Source organism: Amblyomma maculatum, chromosome 11 (assembly GCF_055883805.1).
Source record: "Amblyomma maculatum isolate TAMU_Amacu chromosome 11, ASM5588380v1, whole genome shotgun sequence".
Lineage (NCBI taxonomy): Eukaryota > Metazoa > Arthropoda > Arachnida > Ixodida > Ixodidae > Amblyomma > Amblyomma maculatum.
Window position 1 is genome coordinate 39,787,980 of NC_139354.1, and position 23,274 is coordinate 39,811,253.

General features: G+C 44.8%; 1 protein-coding gene across 1 annotated transcript in view; it reads right to left on the reverse strand.

Moving 5' to 3' along the window:
• Positions 1–1,192: 1,192 nt before the first annotated feature.
• The window catches only part of Adss (adenylosuccinate synthetase), a 48,280-nt gene continuing 26,198 nt past the window's right edge, over positions 1,193–23,274 (reverse strand). The window contains exons 8-13 of the mRNA XM_084583877.1: positions 21,726–21,849; positions 13,393–13,547; positions 12,117–12,241; positions 9,201–9,298; positions 6,441–6,590; positions 1,193–3,674 (exon numbers count right to left, since the gene is read on the reverse strand). Of these exons, the coding sequence (XP_084440003.1) occupies positions 3,622–3,674; positions 6,441–6,590; positions 9,201–9,298; positions 12,117–12,241; positions 13,393–13,547; positions 21,726–21,849 (705 nt within the window). The 3' untranslated portion in view covers positions 1,193–3,621. The remainder of the gene's footprint in view (positions 3,675–6,440; positions 6,591–9,200; positions 9,299–12,116; positions 12,242–13,392; positions 13,548–21,725; positions 21,850–23,274) is intronic.

The following is a 23,274-nucleotide window of genomic DNA, read 5'->3' on the forward strand; positions in this document are numbered from 1 at the left end:
TCATACATGCCAAGCTTGTGAGAACTCACAAGAAAAAATTACACATTTCGACCATGAGTGCTGCGGACTAGGAACGGCCATGATTTTTGCATATTTGCTCGGGAATTCAAAAAGAAGCAGACAGTAAAACTCAAATTGAACACTTATCCACAAACTATATGGGATTTATATTTCAATGCGCTTGCTTTTGTGACAACCGAAATTTAGAAGTGCGGACTTCAGCACTCTCGCCAGTTCATCAAAGACCTTTTGGCACAGGTGGGATGCAAAAGCAAGAAACACGATTCGTAGCAACATACTGAAAGATTTTTCATTAGGCACAGTTGTTCCACCACTTAATCATGTATGCATAAAGGAGGTGGTGGCCAAAAAATATGCCAGAATGACAAATTCATGTTTTGGCGAGGGAGTACATGTTCCCGGCCCTGATCAAAGCTACGGGGAGCGGAACTTCTGTCACGGTGTTACTATACCAAGTATAGATCTGAGATATCTGGCCCCAGTTATGGCTTCAGGTCAACCTTTACTTGAAGTATAGTTTTCAAGCCAACTACGCAGATCTGACCTTGTTTAGAATACCTAAGCCATAAGTGAACATAAATTCGTGGCTAATGACTATCACATGCTGTGTACGTTGCCGGAACAAGTGCATTGCAAAAAAGCGTGCAGAAACCAGCGGGTAGACGCAGAAGCAACTGATGTACTCCCGAGAGATTCCCGACAGCTAGCGCAGCTACTCTCCCGTTTGCTCGGCAGTATGAGCTACACTATCATTGTACTGTAGTAGAATCGTGATGTAATGATATGAATATTCCCGTAGTGATATAGCAGTCCACAGCACAATCCGAGAAATTTATGAAGGGACTATATTCAGTTGCGCAGTGAGCTGATGCGTTTCGGCTCCGTAGATTTGGCAGAAAGTTTCTCAGGAGTATAGGATCAGGCCGCACGCCATATGCCTAGAGATTCCCTTGCACTAACATTCAGGTCATTAAAATTGGAGACATATTGGAGATCGATGCACGGCAGTGGCTGATGATTACTTTTTTTCATCCGGTAGTGAACAACGGCAGCAAGGCAATATGAACTGTGCACGAGAAGCTGATGCTATAGCAACTCTATGACACTGCTGTACATTTCAAAGTCACCTATACCAGTAAAGTGGCTAGTACTACACACAAGAGACATCAAGGAATAAAAGAACAGTCTTTATATACACATCCATCTTTCCACACGTGCCAAGACCAAAGCTTCACAGCACATTTCCCTTAATAAACCCGCAGCACACACAGTGCACCCGATCCTCGCCTCACAACACAAAAAGTAAGCATGAAACGTCGAAAACCTCAGGTCATTTGTATGCAACGAGGACTTCGAAAAAGGCAACCATCACAGCTATTTTGCGACCTCCTTTCGAGGCAGCTGTAAGACGACGACAAGCATTGCATAAACTGTTCACGAGGTAATACTGTGGACAGTTGTTCTCTGAATTGACAAGGGGACTGCCCTTGGCTTTCTGGCCATACACAGTGTATGCTAAGCATTTAAAAGCATAGTGTCTACACCAGGGGTTCTCAAATTGATTTCCACGGAATCCCTGTGCTCTTTGGCACACTTCTAGGGTTCCATGAGCAAATGAATTCAATCAGTTCAACCATCACTCAGGGGCTCACTGCACCCCGATTGCTTACACCAAACAGCTACACTACAGAGGCAGTCATTATTTACTAAATTGGGGTGTTTTATGAGGGATCGAGAATCTGTCCTTTTCCACGTACTACTTATGGCAGAGAAGATTCGCAGCCTTTTGAAAGCCACTGATCTTCCTCCAGAGTTAGAACCAATGGCAACCCCTGGTGTAAACGACATAACTAAGTACCCAGCAGCAAAGAACACTATGGTAGTCAAATGGATGCCACAGGGTCAATGACAGCTCCTAAACAGGCTCTATGCAGTTTCTCACTGCATCCAATGACATCACAGTAGCATGGCAAATCATCTTTTTTTTCTCTCACTTTGACAACAATTAACATCACCTAAAATGGACAACACAAAGTGGGAAACATTGTTTACATGAGTGCAATAATTCGGCAACTGGCTATACTACCCTGGCGCAGTCTTCATAACTTCGTCGAAACAGCTCCTTTTCTTCAGACTGCAAAATGCGTCCAAAGGTTCATTCGTTGGACTGTGACGGCATCATCTTCGAAAAGTGGCAGCAGAACACACCAACACACAACTCCTCCACCAATATGTAGTTGTGGCAGGATGTCTAAAGTAAAACTAACCAAGGTATGCGTGTGCCTCTCCCGTGTCTTGATAAGTTCCGTCTATACAAGCATGACTTCCTCGCTCCTTTTCCCTCCGTACAAAGTCCGACACAAACCCTCTGCATCTTGGACTCGTGCGAATGACTCCGCGCAACAACATCAAACACAGTAAGAGGTAGCTAAGTACAACTTCAGAGATCTTTAGGGACTTCAAAAGTTACTCGAGTCCAACTCCACATATTGAAGAAACGGTAGCAGAAAAAAAAAAAAAAAATGAAAATCCAATTTTAGATCGATCTGTAAATGCCAGCTGTTGATAAAATGCATGCATGTTCTTTGCAATGGGAAATAAAATTTAGAAATTTTGAACAGCCTCTTTGAAATAACATTACATCGTAAACTTTTGCCATGCCTCACGCAAATGACCATTGAAAAAAATTGCAAGCTGCTGATGGTAAATGAATCATCACTTTTAAATTACAGACACCACTAAGAAAGGAAAGAGCTCTTACAAGGTACAAAATAGTAAAAATGAAACGCAGGCATCACTATCACTGACCTATTTCCATATGTCAACAGTGCGGCAAAGACAAGACGGTTTCTTGGTTGAATAGAACACGAAAATAATAACAGTATGCTCGGCTGTAAGGTACGTTTTGCACCATCACAGCTAGTGCAGTTATATCACACAAAGGAAGAAAGGAGCTAAAATGAAATGCAGAGAGTTAAACAAAGCAAACCCATCACACTTATTGTTAGCATCGAAGACAAGAGTTGGAAGCTGTGTAGTAACAAATTTTCATTCAAGGCTTCTCAGAGCAATGAAAGCACAGTTCTTGGCCGACCAATCGCCAACATAGTCATAAAGTGCCCATTAGGTTTTACTACCACCTGACCGATCTGTTCGCAGTGGCCCTTTGAACTGTGGCATGAAAGTTAAAAATTGTTAATCAAAAATGCTTCTAACAACCATTATTGGAAAAATTTTACTGTGAAAATCCTTATGTCAGAATAACTCTGTGTTCTGCGACATCATCTATTCACTGCACCAAAATTCTTTTCTAGGCTGAACACTGTGCAACAACGCCTATGCGTCCGTTCCTTCCAATTAGGCAAACAGTGCGACACTGTTTACTGGCGATGCAAGTTCCGTCGCCAACAGTTTGTTCAACAAGACAAAAGTGGCAAGTGTTTTCTCGTCAACGACAGGGATGGGGGGATAACAATGGGTGGAATTTCATTTCCGTTTAAAACAATTAAAACCAACAAAGGAAACGCAAAACAATACAATTCGCTCTTCAAGTGTATACAGTTCTTGCCAAATGACCGCCTCCTCCGTCTTGTCCGTTCATCAGGGAATAGTGATGATGGCCGCCCGGGATTTTCCAACACCAATCCATTTGACTGAAACGAGCAAGTTTGTGTACCAGAGTTAGAGAGTTGCAATTTTTTTAAAATCACTGTGCAACATAAAACAAGTGTTAAATGGCAAACTGTAACCAAGCACCACAGGTTTCCATTGTTGCAACATGATAAAATGATAGACCATGTTTCCACACAGAGGAGCTCCATCACAATGTATGATACTTTACGTTTTTAGACCGCAGTAGAACCTGGACGACAAGAACGTGGTTGACACAAATTTGTAACATTCTCCAGACAAAGAGCATTGCACAAAATTCCGGGCACCCTGAACACACTCCTGCGACACTATGAATGATTGATATGAATGCGCAAACCCCAATCGCACCCTAGGACACTAATTGCTGTGTGCACACTGCTCAGACCACAATTGCTGGTCGCAATTTATGCATCACGAGTAGGCAGCTATGGCAGCAGCTGTAAACAAGTTCAAGTCAGCCATAAACTGATGCATAAATATGCTTTGCGTGTAAGTTCTGTCCCATGTTAAATAACATAGAATTATGGTTATAAAATATTGCTACATTGTTGAGACACGATCAAAATCTTCATCAACAATCACCTTCGCCGATGTGACACATGCCGACATGGGGAGGGGGACAAGGCTTTGGACAGGCCAAAAATCGCAAAAAAAAAGGTCACTTTTTGCAAGTTCAGTTCAGTTCAGGCGTTCAGTCGTGTCCGAGTCTTCGTGACCCTATGGACCATGTCACGCCACGCTTTCCGGTCTCTCACTATCTTCTTAACATCACATAGCTTCATCTGCAATGCCTCGAGAATGCCATCTAACCATCGCGTTCGCTGCCTACCCCTTCTCCGGCGACCCTCAACCTTTCCCAACATCCCAACAGCATCCATCTCCTAATCACCAACTAAATTATTCCCTACATAGGCCATTATTTCGAGTTCATAAGGTGCGAACGAACTGAATTAAATCCTATCTCTGTTCATTTTCTCAAAACACAGGTTTTCAACAACTTGCTGGTTCACAAAAAGGATATCATTATTATTGCAGCATGCACCTTAATGATTAAACTATACAATGTTAGGAACAGATTTCTAATTTTGTGTGCTCTAATTGAAATGGTTCATAGATTCCTTTTTCCGACAGTAAAATTCAAGTTGTAAAATGACTAATGTTGCCTTAATATAAAAATGTGGTTCCCACATTGAGGTTCTTGTATACTATCTAACCACATGTTAATAATATCTTTTTGATTAGTGATTTCTTCTCTATTGTTTCTGTAAACAAAGGAGTGAAAATGTAGAACATCTTGAAAACTAATTGAAATATAAAAAAAGTGACTACATATCTGAAATCAGCATAAAAAACTGATTAAGAATGTGCATTTTCATTGCAAAATGTAAAGGAAAATGTTCCAACAGACCTGTCTCCCCTTAAAGGAGTAAAGACACCAAAATTTGGTGGCATTCTTTTTGTTAATGATGTGCAAGACATTCCTGTACAGTAAAAGCTCGTTAATTCGAATTTCTTAGCACCGGAAAAAAAGTTTGAATTATCCGATGTCCAAATTATCGAATGGCCTCGATAAAACTGACAAGAACCATTTGAATAACGGTAAATTTACTGTATTTACCCGCGTACCGAACCCACTCGAATAATGAATCTACTCACCCCCTACTCTTGCCGAACAATATGAAAAAAAAAAGAAAGTGTCAGTTGTTAACGCCTCTCTCCGGCATAGTCTACTGCCACTCCAATCATTGGAACGCGCGATAGCAGCAAGCGCATTTGAAGCAAACGATGTTAAAAGCCGGCGTCATGATTGCGGCTGACCGCGTGTTGTCATTGATGGCTGATGGGTGGAAGAATGAACGACTGTCGTAAAAAAAAAATTTTTCCCGCACAACTTGCAGCGCTTGTCCGAAGTCAGCCTTTCATGGCCGTTGCTTAGGACCGCACCAACAGTTCTTATCCGTATTTCAGAAATAACAGGATTCGAATTAAAAAGTATTTAGTTGAGAGTTTAGGAGGTTGCGTGAAAGAAAGAGCAGGCAGCCACCGCCGCCGCCAATCCCTACCCTCCGGCGCCGCCGCGCCGGTCACGGCGCTATTTAGGCTTTACTCACTCTTCCATGGTTTTGCCTGGTTTCGTCTTCTGTCCCCGTTTTGGACGTGCACAGCCTCTAACTGTGCCGCTTTTTCACTGAGGTTTCTTTTTTTTTTTGGCCACGCACTCTGCGCCAAGCCACCCAGACGTGGCAAAGTGTAGTTCGAATTTTCCATAGCTGAAACGAGTTATGTTCGAATTAACGAGCTCTTTTTGTACACAGACCTCTATGGAGCTTGGTCGGACCAAGTAGTGTAGTTCAAATTATCGAGGTTTGAATTAACGATAACCTCGATCTTTCAATGTATATGGATCACAGCGCGATTTTAGCCTATGATCACTAAATAACTTATAATTGAACTTTCTTTTTTGCTTGTTTTAGTTTCAGCAGCCGAGTGATGGCTGTGACGTCACAAGTCTAAGATCACGTGCGGCCTGAGAAAACAAAAGATATAATTGCCGACTGCTCACTTGTTGCGATACCTGTTCTTGAGGCAGGCTGGCGAAGGCATTGTAGTAAATTCAAACGACAGAAGAACGATGATATCACTGTTTTTTTTTTTTTTATCCCTCATGTAACCTAGACATGACTGACATCACAGCCATTGCTCCAGGTCATAGGCTCCCCTGTAAAAGACACGCCTACAAGAGTGCAAACGTCACAGTGCAAACTCACAGGGAACTCCAAGCAGCTCCTGCACAGTCTCAACGTATCGGCGGGCTTCAGCAGGCAGGTCCGCATACTTCCGGCACTCGGACGTCGACTGCTTCCAGCCCGGCAGGACGAGGTAGTCAACCTCAGCCTTGCACATCTCATCCGCGCTTGCTGCAAGACAACAAAAGAGAAGAAGAGAGCCCTTGCGTCAATGGGTCGCAACATATAAAAGGCAATCGCAGCTGTACGGTGCAAAGGGAGTGCTGGAATATGCGGTAATAATAATGTGAGGCATTCATTTATAGCAAAGCCCCCTAGTGAAGTTGGAGAAAAAGATTGAGAAATCTTAGGAGACCCTCCGAAAAAGCATTCAAACACGTGCAAATGGCCACAAATTATTCAGCAGCTAAAGTAGCAACACCGTCCTCCAGGTAACCGCAAGAGATGGTGTTGAAGCGAGGTTGGTTACGATATACGAGTATAGTCAAATCTCAATACAACGAATCATGCAGGAGCGCAAAGAATCGTTCATTATTTTAAAATATCGCAATGAAAAATCTTCGGTTATAAGCCAGGGGTCAAACCTAGGTATGAAAATGACGTACCTCGGCAATAGGCACGTGTGCGGTCAAGCAAAATCTCAAACGAAAACATTGCACTAACTTCAAAGCTGATTTATTTGAAGAAATCGGTTATTTTTCTTCTGGTGTGTGTAGTGCACACGACCACACACTACATTACAGCACTACAGTGCATCTAAAAGCACTTGCTGCTGAGCTAGTTGGTTTCGGCTCATAATTAAATAGTTTTAGGCGCAAAAAACAGACAAGACACATAGGTAGGTGACAGGACGAAGCGCCAACTTCCAACTGATTTTATTGCATGCAAAAAACGTACTTATATAGCTTGTCGTCGCACGTGTAGGTAGGCCACTTAAAGCTCAGGAACGACCTGATAAGGCATGCTCCAGGAATTTTTCACAATTGCACATTAATATTGATCTGTCGCTTACGCACAAGTTACCTTTCTTGGTGTACGGCTCGCCTTTTCTGCACTGAGAAAGTTAGGTGGCCGTTGCTCCCATACCGATCAAGAAAACGTGAAGGAACGAGGCTACGGAACAAAGCACAGGAGATCGTTCGTGAAATGTGCTGAAGGGGTTGTCTATGAAATTCCCGTCTTGCGGGCACTCCTACATTGGTCACACTGGCAGGTGCCTGAATGAGTGAACGAGGGAATGTGAAAGAAACGTAGAGCAGAACAAGGAAGGCACACATCTAACTAAGGACATTAATGAGTGCCCGTCCCGCAATTGTGAGCCATGCTTCACCGATGTGCGCATTCTGGGCAAAAGCAAAGATACGAATGCTAGAGAGTTGATAGAAGCATTTTTTATCAAAAAGGAAGGCAACTTGTGCGTAAGCGACACATCAATATTATTGTATAACTGTGAAAAAATATTCATGGAGGGCGCCTTATCAGGTCGTTCCTGAGCTTTAGGTGGCCTGCCTACGCATGTGACGACAAACTATATAAGTATGTTTCTTGCATGCAGTAAAATCAGTTGGAAGTTGGCGCTTCATCCTGTCACCTACCTATGTGTCTTGTCTGTTTTTTGCATCTTAAAACTATTTAATTATGAACTACAGCACATACTCCTTCCACACTGCGCAACACCTCACCGGGTACAAGACTGCACCGAGCGCCGAAAGTATGGACTTTGCCCATGCGCAAACAACATCAAAGCTGAATATGACCTCATCTTCAGTGTCCCCTGAAGTTTGAAAATCTTGTCTCGGCCTTTCAAAATGATCACGGCAGTCGATGGGGCAATGCTAGCTGTCTCCAGAGGCCGATTCACTTTTTTGCTGCGTCGATTTCTTTGGCACCTTCGCTGACTGCAGTCCATCGTCAGATGCGCACAAACTTTGCAATAAGATAACCCACAACAAAAAAAAAAAACTGCACGTGCGAATGGCACAAATGATTGACTGATGAACGACACAACACAGGAAGAAAAAAAAGCTGGCTACTGCATAATAAACCAGAGCCTCGTGGTGGCGCTAGAAGCTGGCACTAGATGTGCTGATGATGACAGCTACAGCCCACGGGCCATACACACAGATGTTTGTTTCACGCAATAGTTGCAACGCTGATAATTTTAGCCAAATTCGTCATGCTGATGTTCCTGGATTATAGAAGAAAAAATTAAATATTATGTATGTGATCCTGCAATATACGCTATATTGAAGTCCGTAATTCAGAAATATTTTTACACTGAAAACATAGAAAATTTGCCGGGGATATTAAAAAAGATTAGTTAATGTGGTGTTCGTAGTAACTAGATTTGACTACACCAGTTTATGGCGGATTGCAGCAGGCATGAGTCCCGCCTGACAAAAGATGGAGGAAGGAGCATATCACGTAGTGTCGTGTCATGTAGAGTGCGAAAGAGCGTTCTGCACATTTTTATCGTTTCTATTTTGTTTCCACAGTTTCAGTGAATAAACAGTTTTAGTTGTGGTTCAAATTAAGCCCTTGACAATAGAAATGCACCCATTCTCTTTGCTTTCACAGGATGCAACCTCATCATTCTGTGGTGGCCAATTAAAATTTGATTACTGAAGACATCCCCAAAGTAATATGCACTGGTGTTTCTGACATAATGCAAATAATATTTTGATAGAACAGCTAAATATTCACGGTCCAACAAGTCCAATTTGAGTGCACTTTGGTTATGACATATTTTTATTCTATGGTTATAACGTAAAATTCTCTTACCTGGCGGGTACTTGTACACCTTGCCACCTATCCGGTAGGCAGTCCCAATCTTGATCTCCTCAAATGTGTCCAGGATGTCAAGCTTGGTCAGGGCAAGCCTGGAGTTTAAAAGGGAGCGAAAAACAAGAACAAAAGGATAACATCTCAGTATGTTTTTAAACTTCTCAGTCTACAAGGACTAAATGGTTCAATGGCTTCAAATTATCATTCCCGATCAGATACTCTTTGATAATTGAACGACTCACCTTATACGCAGGCCGTGACGCCATGAAACTACAAAAACACAGTGCGATAGGTTGGAGCGATTGCATGCAAAGTGCTTTCTTGCAATAAATTTTTTTCTGGGCCATTTGTTTGCCTTTGTTTGACTAATTCAAAATCCCAACTAATTAGAAATTTGTTTGTGGTCCCAATGACTTCGAATTATTGAGATTTTAATGCATACAGAAAGAAGAATTTCATCTTTCATTAATCAGTTGTGTGCATGTGAACATGACTCCCTTTTTTACATCCTCAAATCTACACCTCTACCTCCATCCAACCTTTTACACAATACCTTTATATAACACCTCGTGGTAAACCCAATTGAAAAGCTCCGCAGTTCATGAAACAATAAGTTACAGGGGTGGACGTAACTCTGAAAAGCATTTAGAGTTCTGTGCCTAGTTCCGCTATGAGTTCTGCACTTCGTCTCTTATTGCCATTGCTTAGTTGACGTTTCTAATGATCGAATTCGGATCAAGTCAAATTTTTGGTGTCCAGAGACCAAATTTTGAGGGTGGCCTATCCCAATTTGGTGGTCACCACTTAATTGTCCACATTTAAATAATGTTCGACATCAATTTGGTCAAATTCTGAGGAAGTCAGTTTTTCTGGGGTCCAGGAGGCAAAATCATAGAGGTTCCCCATTCCCAATCTGGAGATTGCCACTAGACTGGCCATACTCGAAATTAGGCTGGAAATCAATTTCACTCAAATTTTGGACGTCCAGGGGGTTAGCTTTTGGGGGTGGCCTATCCAAACTTGGAGGCCGCCATCGAGTTGGCCACACTCAAATTAGATTACACACACTCTGGTAACACCACTAATGAGTGAAGACATACAATGGATGATTACTAGTTTGTGTGGACACTTGAGGACAGGGTCTGCCCACACCACTCATGAACCAAGAAAGGCTTTTGCATTAAAATTCGGCTCTTTCACAGTGAACCCTACTTGCACTCTGTGGCAAGTGCAGAGCTGTTTGTGACACCTTCTGTCACAGCAAGAGTTTTAATTAAAAAAATGGTCAAGCATTTGCAATAGCCATTATGCTAGTAAATTATCTCAGCAGCAGATGTCTGTAAATTCACCAACTAGAACAGGCTGCTATATTAAAGCCTTGTTAATATGTGCCCGCATACCAAATAATTGTGGTTAAAACGTAATTACGAGGATTCCCCAGCTCAGCCACCATTGAAACCCATGTACTGGCTGATCGCTTAAAATGTAGAGGCTCATGAAGTGCCTACTGCTTAATACGTATCCGCTGTCGCAGTTTTGCTGACTGTGCTGCAACGTGAAACGTGTTCCACCTTTCCGGAAAGCATTATCACATGAGGACTGCCGGCGATACAACACTGTGGCCATTTTGGCCATCCGACAAATGCAGCGATGTCCATGTCAATAGGGAACTCAGGAAGCGTTGGCTACACTGACGTGAACGCATCGCTGAGTAGTACCATCGCCAGCCCTATCGTGGTAACTACCACCATCATACTGCTCACGCGCGGTCGTGCTGCTTGCTTGTGCCAACTTCTCACTGCGGGCAGGTAGTGCGCGTTTTGTGGTGGTGTCTTTTGTTTGGTGCTGTGCGAAGCACTACGCAGTTGTTGCGTTAGTATGTGCGCAAACGGTCAGCACTATGTCGAAGCCTAAAGTTGATCCTTACTTATTCTACTCAAAACAACTACGAAGAGTGCACTAGCGCTTCCATGAAACATGCTTACACCCAGTCTCGCCGTTTTTGAGACTGCTGTTGTTGCTGCACGACTACCGCTGCGGCAACTGAAAATGACTGATTTCTTTTTGGTACCACACCAATACAATGCACGTACATACAAGTATTCGTGGAAAATTTGCTATGCCTGAATTTTTCTTATTTCAGAGTGTGAATAATGGCAAATTTGTACTGGTCGGTTAAGGTGTACTACCGGATAGCGAGTACTGTCGCTGTGTCTCCGCCAACTACGTATTAACGGGGTTTTACAGTAGTATATTTTGTCTGGACGTTCCCAGTGTGCATTCTCTGCAAATTTCTTATTTATCTGTTCAGGATTATCCAGGCAACATCCGATCAGCTGTGTGGTAACGACAAGCTGCCACAAATGCAATGCACCACCACAGCGACAAAGGAAGTGCAAAGGAGGCATCAAATTGTTGCCACTCGGTAATGTGAGGCCAAGCGCTGTAGCTTCAATTAGGTCACTAGAACGTCTCAAGCCCTTGGCGCACATTTTTCTGTCTAGGTGCTTTGTCCCACCTAACGTGCCCATACACAGTTCACCTTACAGTTAGCCAGCTTCAATCCTGCCTTTCTTCGCAACTCTTTTCCTGCGCTGATGCTTTTCCTGTGGGGTGTTGTTGCGGCAACTGAGAGACGCTCTTCGCTTTGTGCTTGCTAGAAGCAGGAATTTCTTTCACTGCTGGAACAAGTTCACAGGCTTCCTTCGTTCGCTCCAACTCGGTTGCGCAGCAAGAGTTGTTCACTGCATCCGAGACACAGTGCCACCCGCCTAATACACACTTTAACAGTAGACACCCCCTCGTTTGTAATGAGCAAGCATTGGTTACATATGTGGCCATTATAAACGGGCTAAACTGTAAACGAAATCCGGGGTACAAAGCAGGGGAGCTGGACGAAGGAGGATCACTTACGCAGTATATCCGTTGATCATATTGGAGTAACGGAGCAGCACAACATCCAGCCAGCCACAACGCCGCTTCCGCTTGGTCGTGACGCCGATCTCGCCGCCGATGGTCTGGAGGCGCTCACCAATTTCCTACACAGTGCAAGGGAGAAGAGCTCCCTGCAACATCTCGTGATCCACTTGTACGACCCCGATCCCTTTTGTTCTCAAGTTGCCACCACATGCATGCATCATCACCATCACCCCAGCGGCCTAATTATGTGGGCCCAGTGTAGGACAGACACATCTCCCATATCCCTCCAGTTGCCCCTGTCCTGTGAAAGCTACGTTGATCTCATGCCTGCAAATTTTCTAATCTCGTCTGCCCAACTCACTTTCTGCCACACCCTGCTAGGCATATCTTCTCTTGGAACTCGCTCTATTATCTTTATCTTTCGTCTCCGCATTACAAACCCTGCCTAAGCCCATTTCTTCTCAATCTCGACTAGAATGCCCTTAACTTGCCTTTGTCCCCTAATTCCCCACCCCTCTCTTCTAGCCTTTTCCTTTCCCAGCTGTTTGCAGTGTCCTGAATTAGATTTTAAATCTTGTTCGTTACTCTCTACATTTTTTCCCCCTCAGCTGAAAACAAGCAAATAGAACTATTACATACCACTGGTACTACGTATTATTCATACCAGTTACACTGCTAAAAAAAATGAAATTCTAGAAGGCACTTTGGACTACTAAAATGTGATGAGGCGAAAGCCATTATAGCACAGTGGATCGTAGCCCTCCACTACAGCACCTCTACCTCCCTCTCTTCCTTCACTACCACCTTTCTCCTTTTCTTTAGGGCATGGTACATGTGTTCACGGAGAATTGGGACAGATATCGCGCTTTTTCTATCCTGTAATCAATTTCGAACGCCGCTGATGCCTGCTGTACTAACACCTCCTAAACATCTGGGTCTACTTCCGTTCGCTGTGTGGTGCTGCATTCGAGGAAGCGCCTAATGAAAGCCACCGCATGGAAGCCTGGATCGGACGCCCGATGGGGTCAGCTTCGTATATGCACGAATCGCCTGGTAACGCCATCACCTGTCGTGATGGTACATCACGCGTCCCTTATCGAACACAACCAGCATTTCATTGAACAGATTAAAGTTTACCAGCGTTCTATAATTCGTTTATAGGAATGTAAAGGCGCAGTATCTGTCACTCGCGGAACCTCGATGACACTGGCACCAAGAAACTTGGATAGGGTACAAGCCCAGAAGAAGATGTATGCCCTCCTTCACTCACATTCTTCTGTTCGGTGGGGAAGGGGCCGTCACCAACGCGTGTCGTGTAGGCCTTGACCACGCCGTAAACATGGCCGATGGCGGACGGGGGTATGCCCAGGCCCGTACAGACACCGCCCACCGTGCAGTTTGAAGATGTGACAAACGGGTACGTTCCTAGGAAAAGAGAGGAAAAAAGGAAGCCACAGATGAGGCATAGACAGACGCGGCAAGCAAGCAAGAAACATAAACAGGAAGTGAAGCAAGGCATTTGACTGTCTTCAGAAACTAAATGAGCAATCAATGTTCATGAACAACAATCTAAACACTGACGACTTATGAGAATTTTGTTCATAGTAAGTACAGAATTCACTCGACTGTAATGAGAGTCTTTAACCGAAGGGTGAAAAGTCACCCTTCATGCCATTCATGCTTGTTACCAATGAAACGCGAAACAATATTCTGCCTGCTGTGATTGTGCTCTAGCAAAATAGACCCTGAAACAAGATCATGGTTGCGGTACAGCCGCGCAAATACAATCAACTTTCCTCGCTCGCTTGGTTTCTAAGGCTTAGAGGAACCAAATGCTGATCAAAATGTGTCACGAGATGGATTATGCTGGAAACAAAAGGGCCTGGCCACTTACTGCATAACCAAGAATGCAATATGCAAGAAATGAAGATTTATAATCTTAACTAAGCAACAAAAAATACACACAAAATGGGCCACCTTGGAGCAAAATGCTGCCATTACAGTAAAACCTTGTTACAAGAGACACTCAAGGAACCTGCAAAACATGTCTCTTGTAAGCAAAGTCTCTTGTAACCAAAAATTCTAAAAGCACTGTGTTGATCGATCAGTTTACTGCACATCAGCATATCATTGCATTCACACGCATTAACAGTAAATTGTTCAGGAAAGCTTAAAGAAGTTATTCATTCTAGTATGTATTTTTGTGAGTGCAAAGTGTATTCCTTCGCAAATTCTGGAGGTAAAGTACTTCACATTGCAAGCCGTCCTGCTGCTGTAATACCTTTGAGGCACTTTAAGATGCTAGTCACCCTCAGATGATTCACAAAGAGAAAGGCATTAAGATTCTAAGCATTCATCTTGTGATCAAATTTTAACAGTGAGGAGTTAAAAATGCTGAATGTCAGTCATGCATTTTGATTTGCTTCGTAGGTAACAGTAATGCGATGCAGTTTTGACTTTCCAATCATGGGGAAGCACTCCTCAGTTCCTGGCATACACAACAAACACTGATATGGAACAGAATTTAGCTAAGGGAATCTGAAGTGCATCATGTACGAGTTGGTATGTTCCACATTCATTGCATGAGCACACCTGGGTTATGTCTCTTCTAAATAGTGATGAATTTACTCCAGAGATCTGAAAAAGTTGTCCTTAGTAACCGAGTGTCTCTTGTAACCATGTCTCTTGTATGCAATGTTGTTAACATGGCAGACATAGGAAAACCAACCAAACCATTTTCAAATGTCTCTTATAACCGAGTGTCTCTTGTAACAGTGTCTCTTGTAACGAGATTTAAGGGGGGACACTGGTCTTCAAACTATTTTCCATATTTACCAATCAAAATTGATGCAACTTGGTGGGTTTGTGTAGTTTTTTGTGCAGATTCCAAAACTGAAATTATTTTCTTTGTGATCCAATTATTTCATGAGGTGATTGCACCAATTAGTCTAATTCTTACAAGAACAATTACAAAATGACCACTGAAGAAAAACTTCAGATGAACACATTGCTGGACACTAGAAAGAATAAGGAACACAATGTTGCAAGCAGTTTTTTGATTGAGCAATTATTTCTTGTTTTATTGCATAACAAAGTTCAAAGTTCAAAATATAGCATATAATGATCACAAAACAAAGCCATTTTAAAAATTCTGAACAAGAAATTAAAAAATCTACTTGCAACATTGTGTGCTCCACATATTTGGCTTCATGCTGAAAAAGAAATTATTACTCTATCTGCAATAGGTGCCGAGATATTAAGGCCGCAGAACTGCAAGTGGTCGACAATGCATGTTTTGAGAAATGAGCAAAAAAGAAACGGGATTATTTAACAGACATTCACTGGTGCAATGTACACATTTACATTTTAAAATGGCTAGAACCTCCAGGAATGTAGTCTCTTTGCTTTTCAACGTCCAAGTGTCGCCTCTTTCATTTTAATTTGCACATTCAGTTGTCACTTTTTCGACTGCGCGAGTCACATGCAGGGAGAGACTTTTTTTTTTACGTACGTCGTTTTGCTACGTCCTCGCATCAAGACCACGGTGAAGAACGTTTATTGCGGAAAAGAAATGTAATTTAGAGCTGTTTGCTGCTTCCCAGTGCTCTGCATTGCACTGGAAGCAAGTGCATTCACTAAGGACTATGAACGAGGTCTGATCGGCGCAAACGCGCGGCGAGCTCTACGAAGACGACGTGTCCCGAAGTTTACGCATTGGAGAATAAGTTTGACGGCGATTTCTTATCTCCGTCCACATTTTTAAATGCCAATATCGCCGCCGTATGTTTTACGTTTCGCCAATCTCGGCAAACTGTTATCTGACGATCGTGAACTCCGCCGCCTCGCGAAGCGGACTGTCCGCCGCACTGCCGTCATCATCACGAAAACAATCCGTCTACCGCTTCGTTGCTGGAGTTGGCGCGAATTTAAGCTTTTTTTCTGTTTTCAGCTTATCTTTCTGCTCATCTGCGGCCTGCGATATCACCGTCGCAGCGGGTGCGACCGCTGGCAGTAGCAGTCTCCCGTGCTGGGGAACGCGCTAGGCCTACTTCAGGCTCGTACACACGATCGTTCGGCGCACGACCTTCGTCGGCCTGAGCGCGCACAGCCGGGGCAGGGCATCACTTGAGATGATTAATCAACTATTGTTTTAACTTTTTTCACGAATTCTTGCCGTGAACGCACCTCGCGGTTCGGAACCAAGTGCGGCCGGCGTCACATCTCCGCCGTCTCCCCACGGCTCGGGCGCGCCGAGCAGACGCCGTCAGCCAGCTCCACCAATGCGGTGACGCCTTATCGTCACGTGCACCCCGAAAGCCAATGGGATTGCAAATGCCACATTTTCTTTTTTGCTATATTTTATGCGACCAATGGGCGAATGTAGACAGCAGAGGCAGCAATTTGAAGACCAAAGGCGGCTCTTTCGAATGAGACCAAGATGGCTACGGTGCCGCGCACAAAATGGGAGCTGCGCCTCACGGAAAATGATTGTTTTGGGGGTCGTTTTCGGCCCAAATTTGGGCGACATCGATTATATAAATTGGCATTGTGACTAAAATACCGACCCTAGAGATGAAAAACTTAGCAGTAGATAAAGAGCTACTGATTTCGCATATCACATTTTCTAAAAAGTGATTTTTTCGCTATTTTTTGGTCCGAAAGACCCGTGTCCCCCCTTAACTGTAGTATTGGTGTAAACTGCCATGTGTCTATATTAAAAGACTCTCCAAAGTGTTCATCAACCAAAATCAATGCTCCCTGCACACTGGCGATGATATTTTGAATTTTCTTGGATAAAGCAGTAACCAAGATCGAGTAAAAACTTCACTGATGATAAGTATGTCTCTGTGCAGTAATAGCCTTGAGTATTAAGATTAAAATCGAAGCTACGCTGCACTAAAGATGTCTAATTACAGTCTGGACGGTAAGATCAATATTAGTTCCTTGTACATAACTTATTCCGTTGCACAACTGTCATCGCCGATTATAGCTTCGAGCATTGGTCTACATAAAAACGGGTACACACACACCAATCGAAAAATTGTAGGCAAAAACTCCCTACACAGTTCCTGTAAACCGCTGTGAATTCTATCTCTTTAGTCAACAAGGTTTTCTGTCACAGCAAAAGGAAAAAAACATTCCCTGTGTTTGTCAGCTCAAGGCATCAGGTGAAGTAAATCAGAAGTTTGAATTCAGTACGACCAATTTTTCGGACACCCACTTTTTCGGACATGCTTGATCATTCGGACTTTTTCCTGGCCCCAGGACATACCTTAAAATTTCGGACACTCTAAGGAGGGCTATTCGATTTTTCAGACCTTCCAAGTGTCAGCCGGGCCAACTGCCACATATTTTGAGTGGTGTCGCCACCATCTTGTTTGTTTACTTTTTCCTTCGATAGCTTCGAAACCGGTGCCAGCCTTGCGTGCCGCTCCTCAGCTAAACTGACACTGGATTGAGGCTATATGATTTGCCTAGCAGCTTCCATTTCCGGGACGTCATTGCCGTTGCTGCTCGTCGCTGGAGTGCTTTTTTTTTTCTTTTAGCGTGATCACTTCAACTGCCTGTTCCTCTTTGTTTGCCATGCGTTTCACGTGCGTTGCCGAGCGTAGCGAGTAGGCCTAGCCGTGGTCGTGCTGATGCGAGAACTACATTCTGTCGCTACTGTAGCTCGCATTTAATTGAATCGGCTTCAGTTGAAGCTGTTTCCGGATTTTATAAGAATCTTTTTTCTTTTTGCGTGCAACGCGGCAACAAGAAGGCACTCAACGGAGTGTGTGTTGTGATCCAGTGGTTGGTGGTTGTGGTGTGCCTCGACATTGGGAAAACCTACTCTGTCGAATTGCTTGGAGCACTTAGCACGCTCGCCGATGCGTGGAAGTCTGTAGCACCCACAACGCTGTGCAACTGCTTCCGCCACGCGGGATTTGTGCCGAATGAAGAGTCTGCTGCCTTGGACGAGGAGAGCGTCGTCGAGCAGTTGTCAGGCAGTGAGCAGCTCATTCACGACCTTCGCACTGCTGGTGTCGAAATTCCATCAGCCGTCTCGTTTTCAGAGTTCACAGACGTGGACCACGAGTTGGAACTGCGCGCTGGGCTCACAGATTTAGAAATAATTCGTCAAGTGCTTTTGGAGTCTGAGAGTGACGACGACGATGACTCACCTGCAGCAGCGCAGCTGACGCAAGCTGATGCAAGTGAAATTCAGGTGGGCCTGTTGGCACAGAAGCGGAGCGTGGTGCAGAAAAGCATTCACGACTTTTTCCGGCCTCAAAGTGAATAATAGGCAATAAATCGAGCTTTTTTTGGTGCACATTTGTTTTTTCGGACTGCCCGATTTTTCGGACATTTTAGTGATCCATTGAGAATCTGAAAAATCAGTCGTCGACTGTAGTATACTGAGGTCAACTTGATTCAATTTTCGCTCTATGCAGGAAAAAACTTTTCATGGCCATGCTGATGTTTGTTGGCAGCTAGTAGACAAACTTACTGCATGAAAAACGCAATTTAAAAGTAAAATATTTCTTCTCCACCCGCTGCCTGATTTTATCGTCAAATTTCTGGTCCCCTCCCCTCCCTCCCAGAGTTTATCATGTCAAATTTCTGTCTCATATTATATGTAGATCCAAATAAATTTCAGCCTAAATTCACATTTCCAGCCTCATTATTTCCAGCGAGAGGAGGCGCCGGTTGACATTCGACGGTTTCCGTTTCCTCACACTGCCACCATGTCCCTCGTGACCACGGCATGACCACTGTGCTCGCGATGCACACGGGACCAGAAGTAAGTCGGTGACATTTCACATGGTGTGAGAATAGTGAAAGTAGCACTCAACCTTTTTCACGGGTCTCTCTACAGAATATGACGGCAGAATATGAGGCAGGCAATATGACGGACAACAACGATCGCGAAAACACCAAACCTGAGAATACTTCCGAGGCAATGCACGTGCCACACACCTGTGCGCGGTGCTGGACGCGAACATGCGTGAGCGCGATGCATACTGGCACATGAAAGTGCGTGGCACTATTCGACACCTGGCGCAGCACTGTTCAAGCCTCCACATGTCGCTATTCATTGCTAACGAGAGCTTATACACTATTATAAGTCAAACGAAAGCGTGCAAGCTGAGACCAATATGGCAGAAAGGATGTGGACCTGGCTTTGGCTGCATGGAGATAAGAAAAATAAGGAGAGAGCGTGACGTTACGCGGCCAATCTTCGCAAGCCAAGCGCCGAGAAAGCCATTCCCTCCCCCGTTTTTTCCGCTCTCCCAGTCTGTCTCTATGTTTTGATGTCGGTATGTTTTAATGCACGCGTATGCCTTGGAGCGGGCGCGTGGTTGTCTGCTGTGGCGAGCATGGGTTATCGCGTCGATTCCCCAGTGCTGCACGCACGGCGGCGATTCGTGCATGCGCGATGAGCTGTGGTAGTACATATCACCACAAACTATCACGTGGTCTGATCATGTGGAGACCGACTTGCTCCCTTTTATTTTTTTTTATGACTAGGCTTCAAGAGTATTGCCACGCATTCCCTCCTTAGTTTTCTTTCCTTTATGTTCGAATGTCTGCTCACGAGCAGGCAACTACGTGTTGCCAGACTGTGCCCAACATTCTGCCAAGACCGCTATATAAGACCAAAGGTATACCGTAAAAACCCGCGTATAATACGAACCCGAATATAATACGAGGTGAAATTCTGGAGACGCGAAATGGAAAAAAAAAGTTTTTACCGCATATAATACGAGAGAGAAAAAACAAGACATTTATTGAAATCGGACCTCACACTTCAATCACTTTCATCTTCAGCAGCGCTTTCCTCGGAAATTTCTTTGTCGGACAAATCATCCCACAGGTACTCATCTTCTGTGCCATCGAGGGCGTTTGAGATGCCGCACTTCTTAAACGAACGGCGCACAAGCTCCTCTGGGATGCTTGCCCACGCGTCCACAATCCATTTGCACAGCGTGGCTGGCGATGCTCGCTTCAGCCGCCCGGCCGGCGTCACTGCAGGCTCACCTGACCGCATCCATTCCGCGTAGCATCGCTTGACTGCGTCCTTGAAGGGTTTGTTGACACAAACGTCGAGAGGCTGAAGTTGTGAGGTCATCCCACCCGGAATCACAACAAGTTCTGTGCGGCAGTCGCTTAGCAGCCTTTTCACCGAGTCGGCCAAATGGCAACGAAACGCGTCCAGCACGAGGATGGATGGAAAGGACAACAGTGCACCGGGCCGTTTGCACCACACTGACTTCACCCAGTCGAGGACAAGATCCTCGTTCATCCAACCTTTTTCGTGGCATCTCACGATGACATTCTTCGGCAGCTCCTCACCTTTCGGCATTGTCTTGCGCTTGAAGATGACATAGGGCGGGAGCTTGCGGCCGTCTGCCGTGCACGATAGCATGACTGTAACCCGCGTCTTCTCGTTTCCAGTAGACCGGATACAAACTTGTTTAGAGCCTTTCTCATGGACGGTGAGGGGCGATGGCATGTCCAGGTAAACCGGCGTCTGGTCAGCATTGCCTATTTGCCCCAGCTGAAAGTTTTTGGTCTTTCGCAAAGAAATCACGTGGCGCTGAAAAGCCACCAGCAGCTCTTCGAAGGATTCGGGCAGCTTTTGTGAAATCGAGGTTCGCCGGCGTAGCGAGAATCCAGCACGGCACATATAGCGATGTATCCAGTGCTTGCTTGCTTTGAAGGCGGAGCTCGGAATTCCCTTTTCCCTTGCAAGCTCCCTAGCTTTTGCTTGCATAAGCTCTACGCTCACAGCTAGATGCGATGCTCGCTGTTCTCGTACGAACTCCGTCAGAGCGAGTTCAATTTCCGGGAATGCGCCATTCTTTGGCCCGCGAAAGCTTCTTCGCATTCCCTTGCACGCGAAAAGGGCTTCTTTCTGTCGTCGCCATCCGCGAATGCTTCCCTCGGTGACGCCAAACTGCCTCCCGGCCGCACTGTTGCCGATGTTTTCAGCAACTAAAATTACCTTTCTCTTAAAAGCAGCCGAGTACTGTTTCCGAGACCCTGGCATCCTGCTCGTTCACTTAAAGAAAAAAGCGTGCACTTTTTCGCGAACCGTGGTTTGCACGAGAGCACATGCGCTGATGCTGTGCGCACTCGACGACTCAACAACAAAGAGACGACACCTCGACGTCGTGGCCACTGCGGGGTGCGGCCACGTTAGGGCAACGAAGCCAAGCCGTAGCCGCACATCGATAACAAAGCCAAGCCGTAGCCACGCGGCAACAACGAAACCAAAACTTCTCGCAAAACTTTGACATTTTGGTTGGGATCCGCAAATAATACGAGGCGGAAATTTGGAACGCTGAAAGTTGGAAAAAAAAACTCGTATTATACGCGGGTTTTTACGGTATATAAGCTTGCCAGAGTGCGGCAATGATGAAATCACTGCGGTCACTAATAGCAGCCTTTTTGTCACTAGGGCCCCGTGACATATCCACCAAGGTAAAACACTCTTCTTCGGTGTCCCTGTTAGCGAGATTCCACAGTAACACAGCAGCAGAAAGGAGAGTAAATAAGGTACTTCCTCACAGTGACATGCTCAGACATACCCTCTAATTGACATTTGGCGATGCTCACCAAAGTCGATGTCCAGGAGGCAGGCATTGGCACCCTCCACCAGGACGTTCTTGCCCTGATGCAGGGCTTCATATAGGTAGGACACGGTGTCGATCACAAATGGCCGCAGCTTGGTCGCCAGTTCCTGCAGCGAGACGAGGCAGCCGAAATGAGACACGACAGCCTACATGAACCACGAAAAATATCCGCGTCGAAAATCCGCACCACCCAGAAATAAAAAAAATAAAAAATAGCTGTGGTTTAGCTTGTGGTTAAACCTGGAGTTATGCGAGAGCAATCTGCATGGCTATGCTTAGGTTCGGCTTCAAAGTAGACATGGCTTTTGCACAAAGTAGTTTACCCTATCGTTTCAGGCTTATTTATGCCATAGGGGAATCACTTCACGTATGGGCCCCCCTTGTCTCTTATCTTATCGTTGACCATTCTCATTTGGGTGTAGAATTCTCATGGTATGACATTGCCTCTACGTCGAACTTCGGGGCACACCGCCGTCACAACATTCGAACGAGCCTTCTGTCCTGGCAACTCGCTGTTGTTGTTCACCTCTACCAACCACTGAGTTATTTGTCTTCTTCTTCGTCTTCCACGGTGCCACGTCGACAGCTTGAAAACTTAGCGCAGTGTAGCTTTCGCTACAAAATTCGAATTCAGAAGCACAGGAAGTGTGTTCGTGCAGGTCTGCTCATGGCTGACCAGATTTATTTACGGCTCAGCAAGCAACTGCAACACTGGCATAGTGCCGCAGTTGCGGCAATATGCCGCAACTGCAGCATAGTGTGCAGCACCTAGGACTTCAGGGCGTAGTCGTGGGGTGCACGTTTGAAACACCTCAGTTTGTGCATCACGTACAGCCTTTGCCTAAAGTTTGGAGTCCAAGAGGCTTGCTTCTGAGCCATACTGCGTGGTTCCTAATGCAACCCCAGTGTTGTAGATGTTTTGAAGGCACAGAAGATTTTTGGTCCTGAACCTTCCAAGGTGCACGTGACATCCGCAAATGCTACAGCAGCCACATTAGACCATTTTAAAGGCAAACCCCTAGGCACTCAAACTTTTGACAAAGGAATGATATTACAGTTCATCCTCAACATAACGAAGTTCGTAAAATTAAAAATTAACATTACACTGAAATTTTGTTGCATCAACATTCCCTGCCTGAGCATGAAAATAAAATTCCAAAACGTGTTGCGGATGCATGAAACTCATGGAAACTTTTTATTACGCTTAAAGTAGTCCATTAGTTTACTGTTGGGCTTTCTTGGCCATCAAAAACTGCTTACACGCCGTTCACAGGCCCACAAGGAAAACATGGCAGCTTTGTTCCTCGCAGAGCCCAAGAAGCGGCTCAGTATGCAAATCTCTTAGACCACAGTGTGGGAGGCGGAGACGACGTCGCCTTCGTCACACCCGTCCTTCCTCGTGGTATGCAGCACCATTGCTCTCCCCTTCAAAGTCTGCAATCACGTGTTCCAAGATTGATTGCGTGGTCACCTTCTCTCTTCTGCCGCATGGGCACAGGAATCACCAAGAACGTAATCGTCTATCATGATGG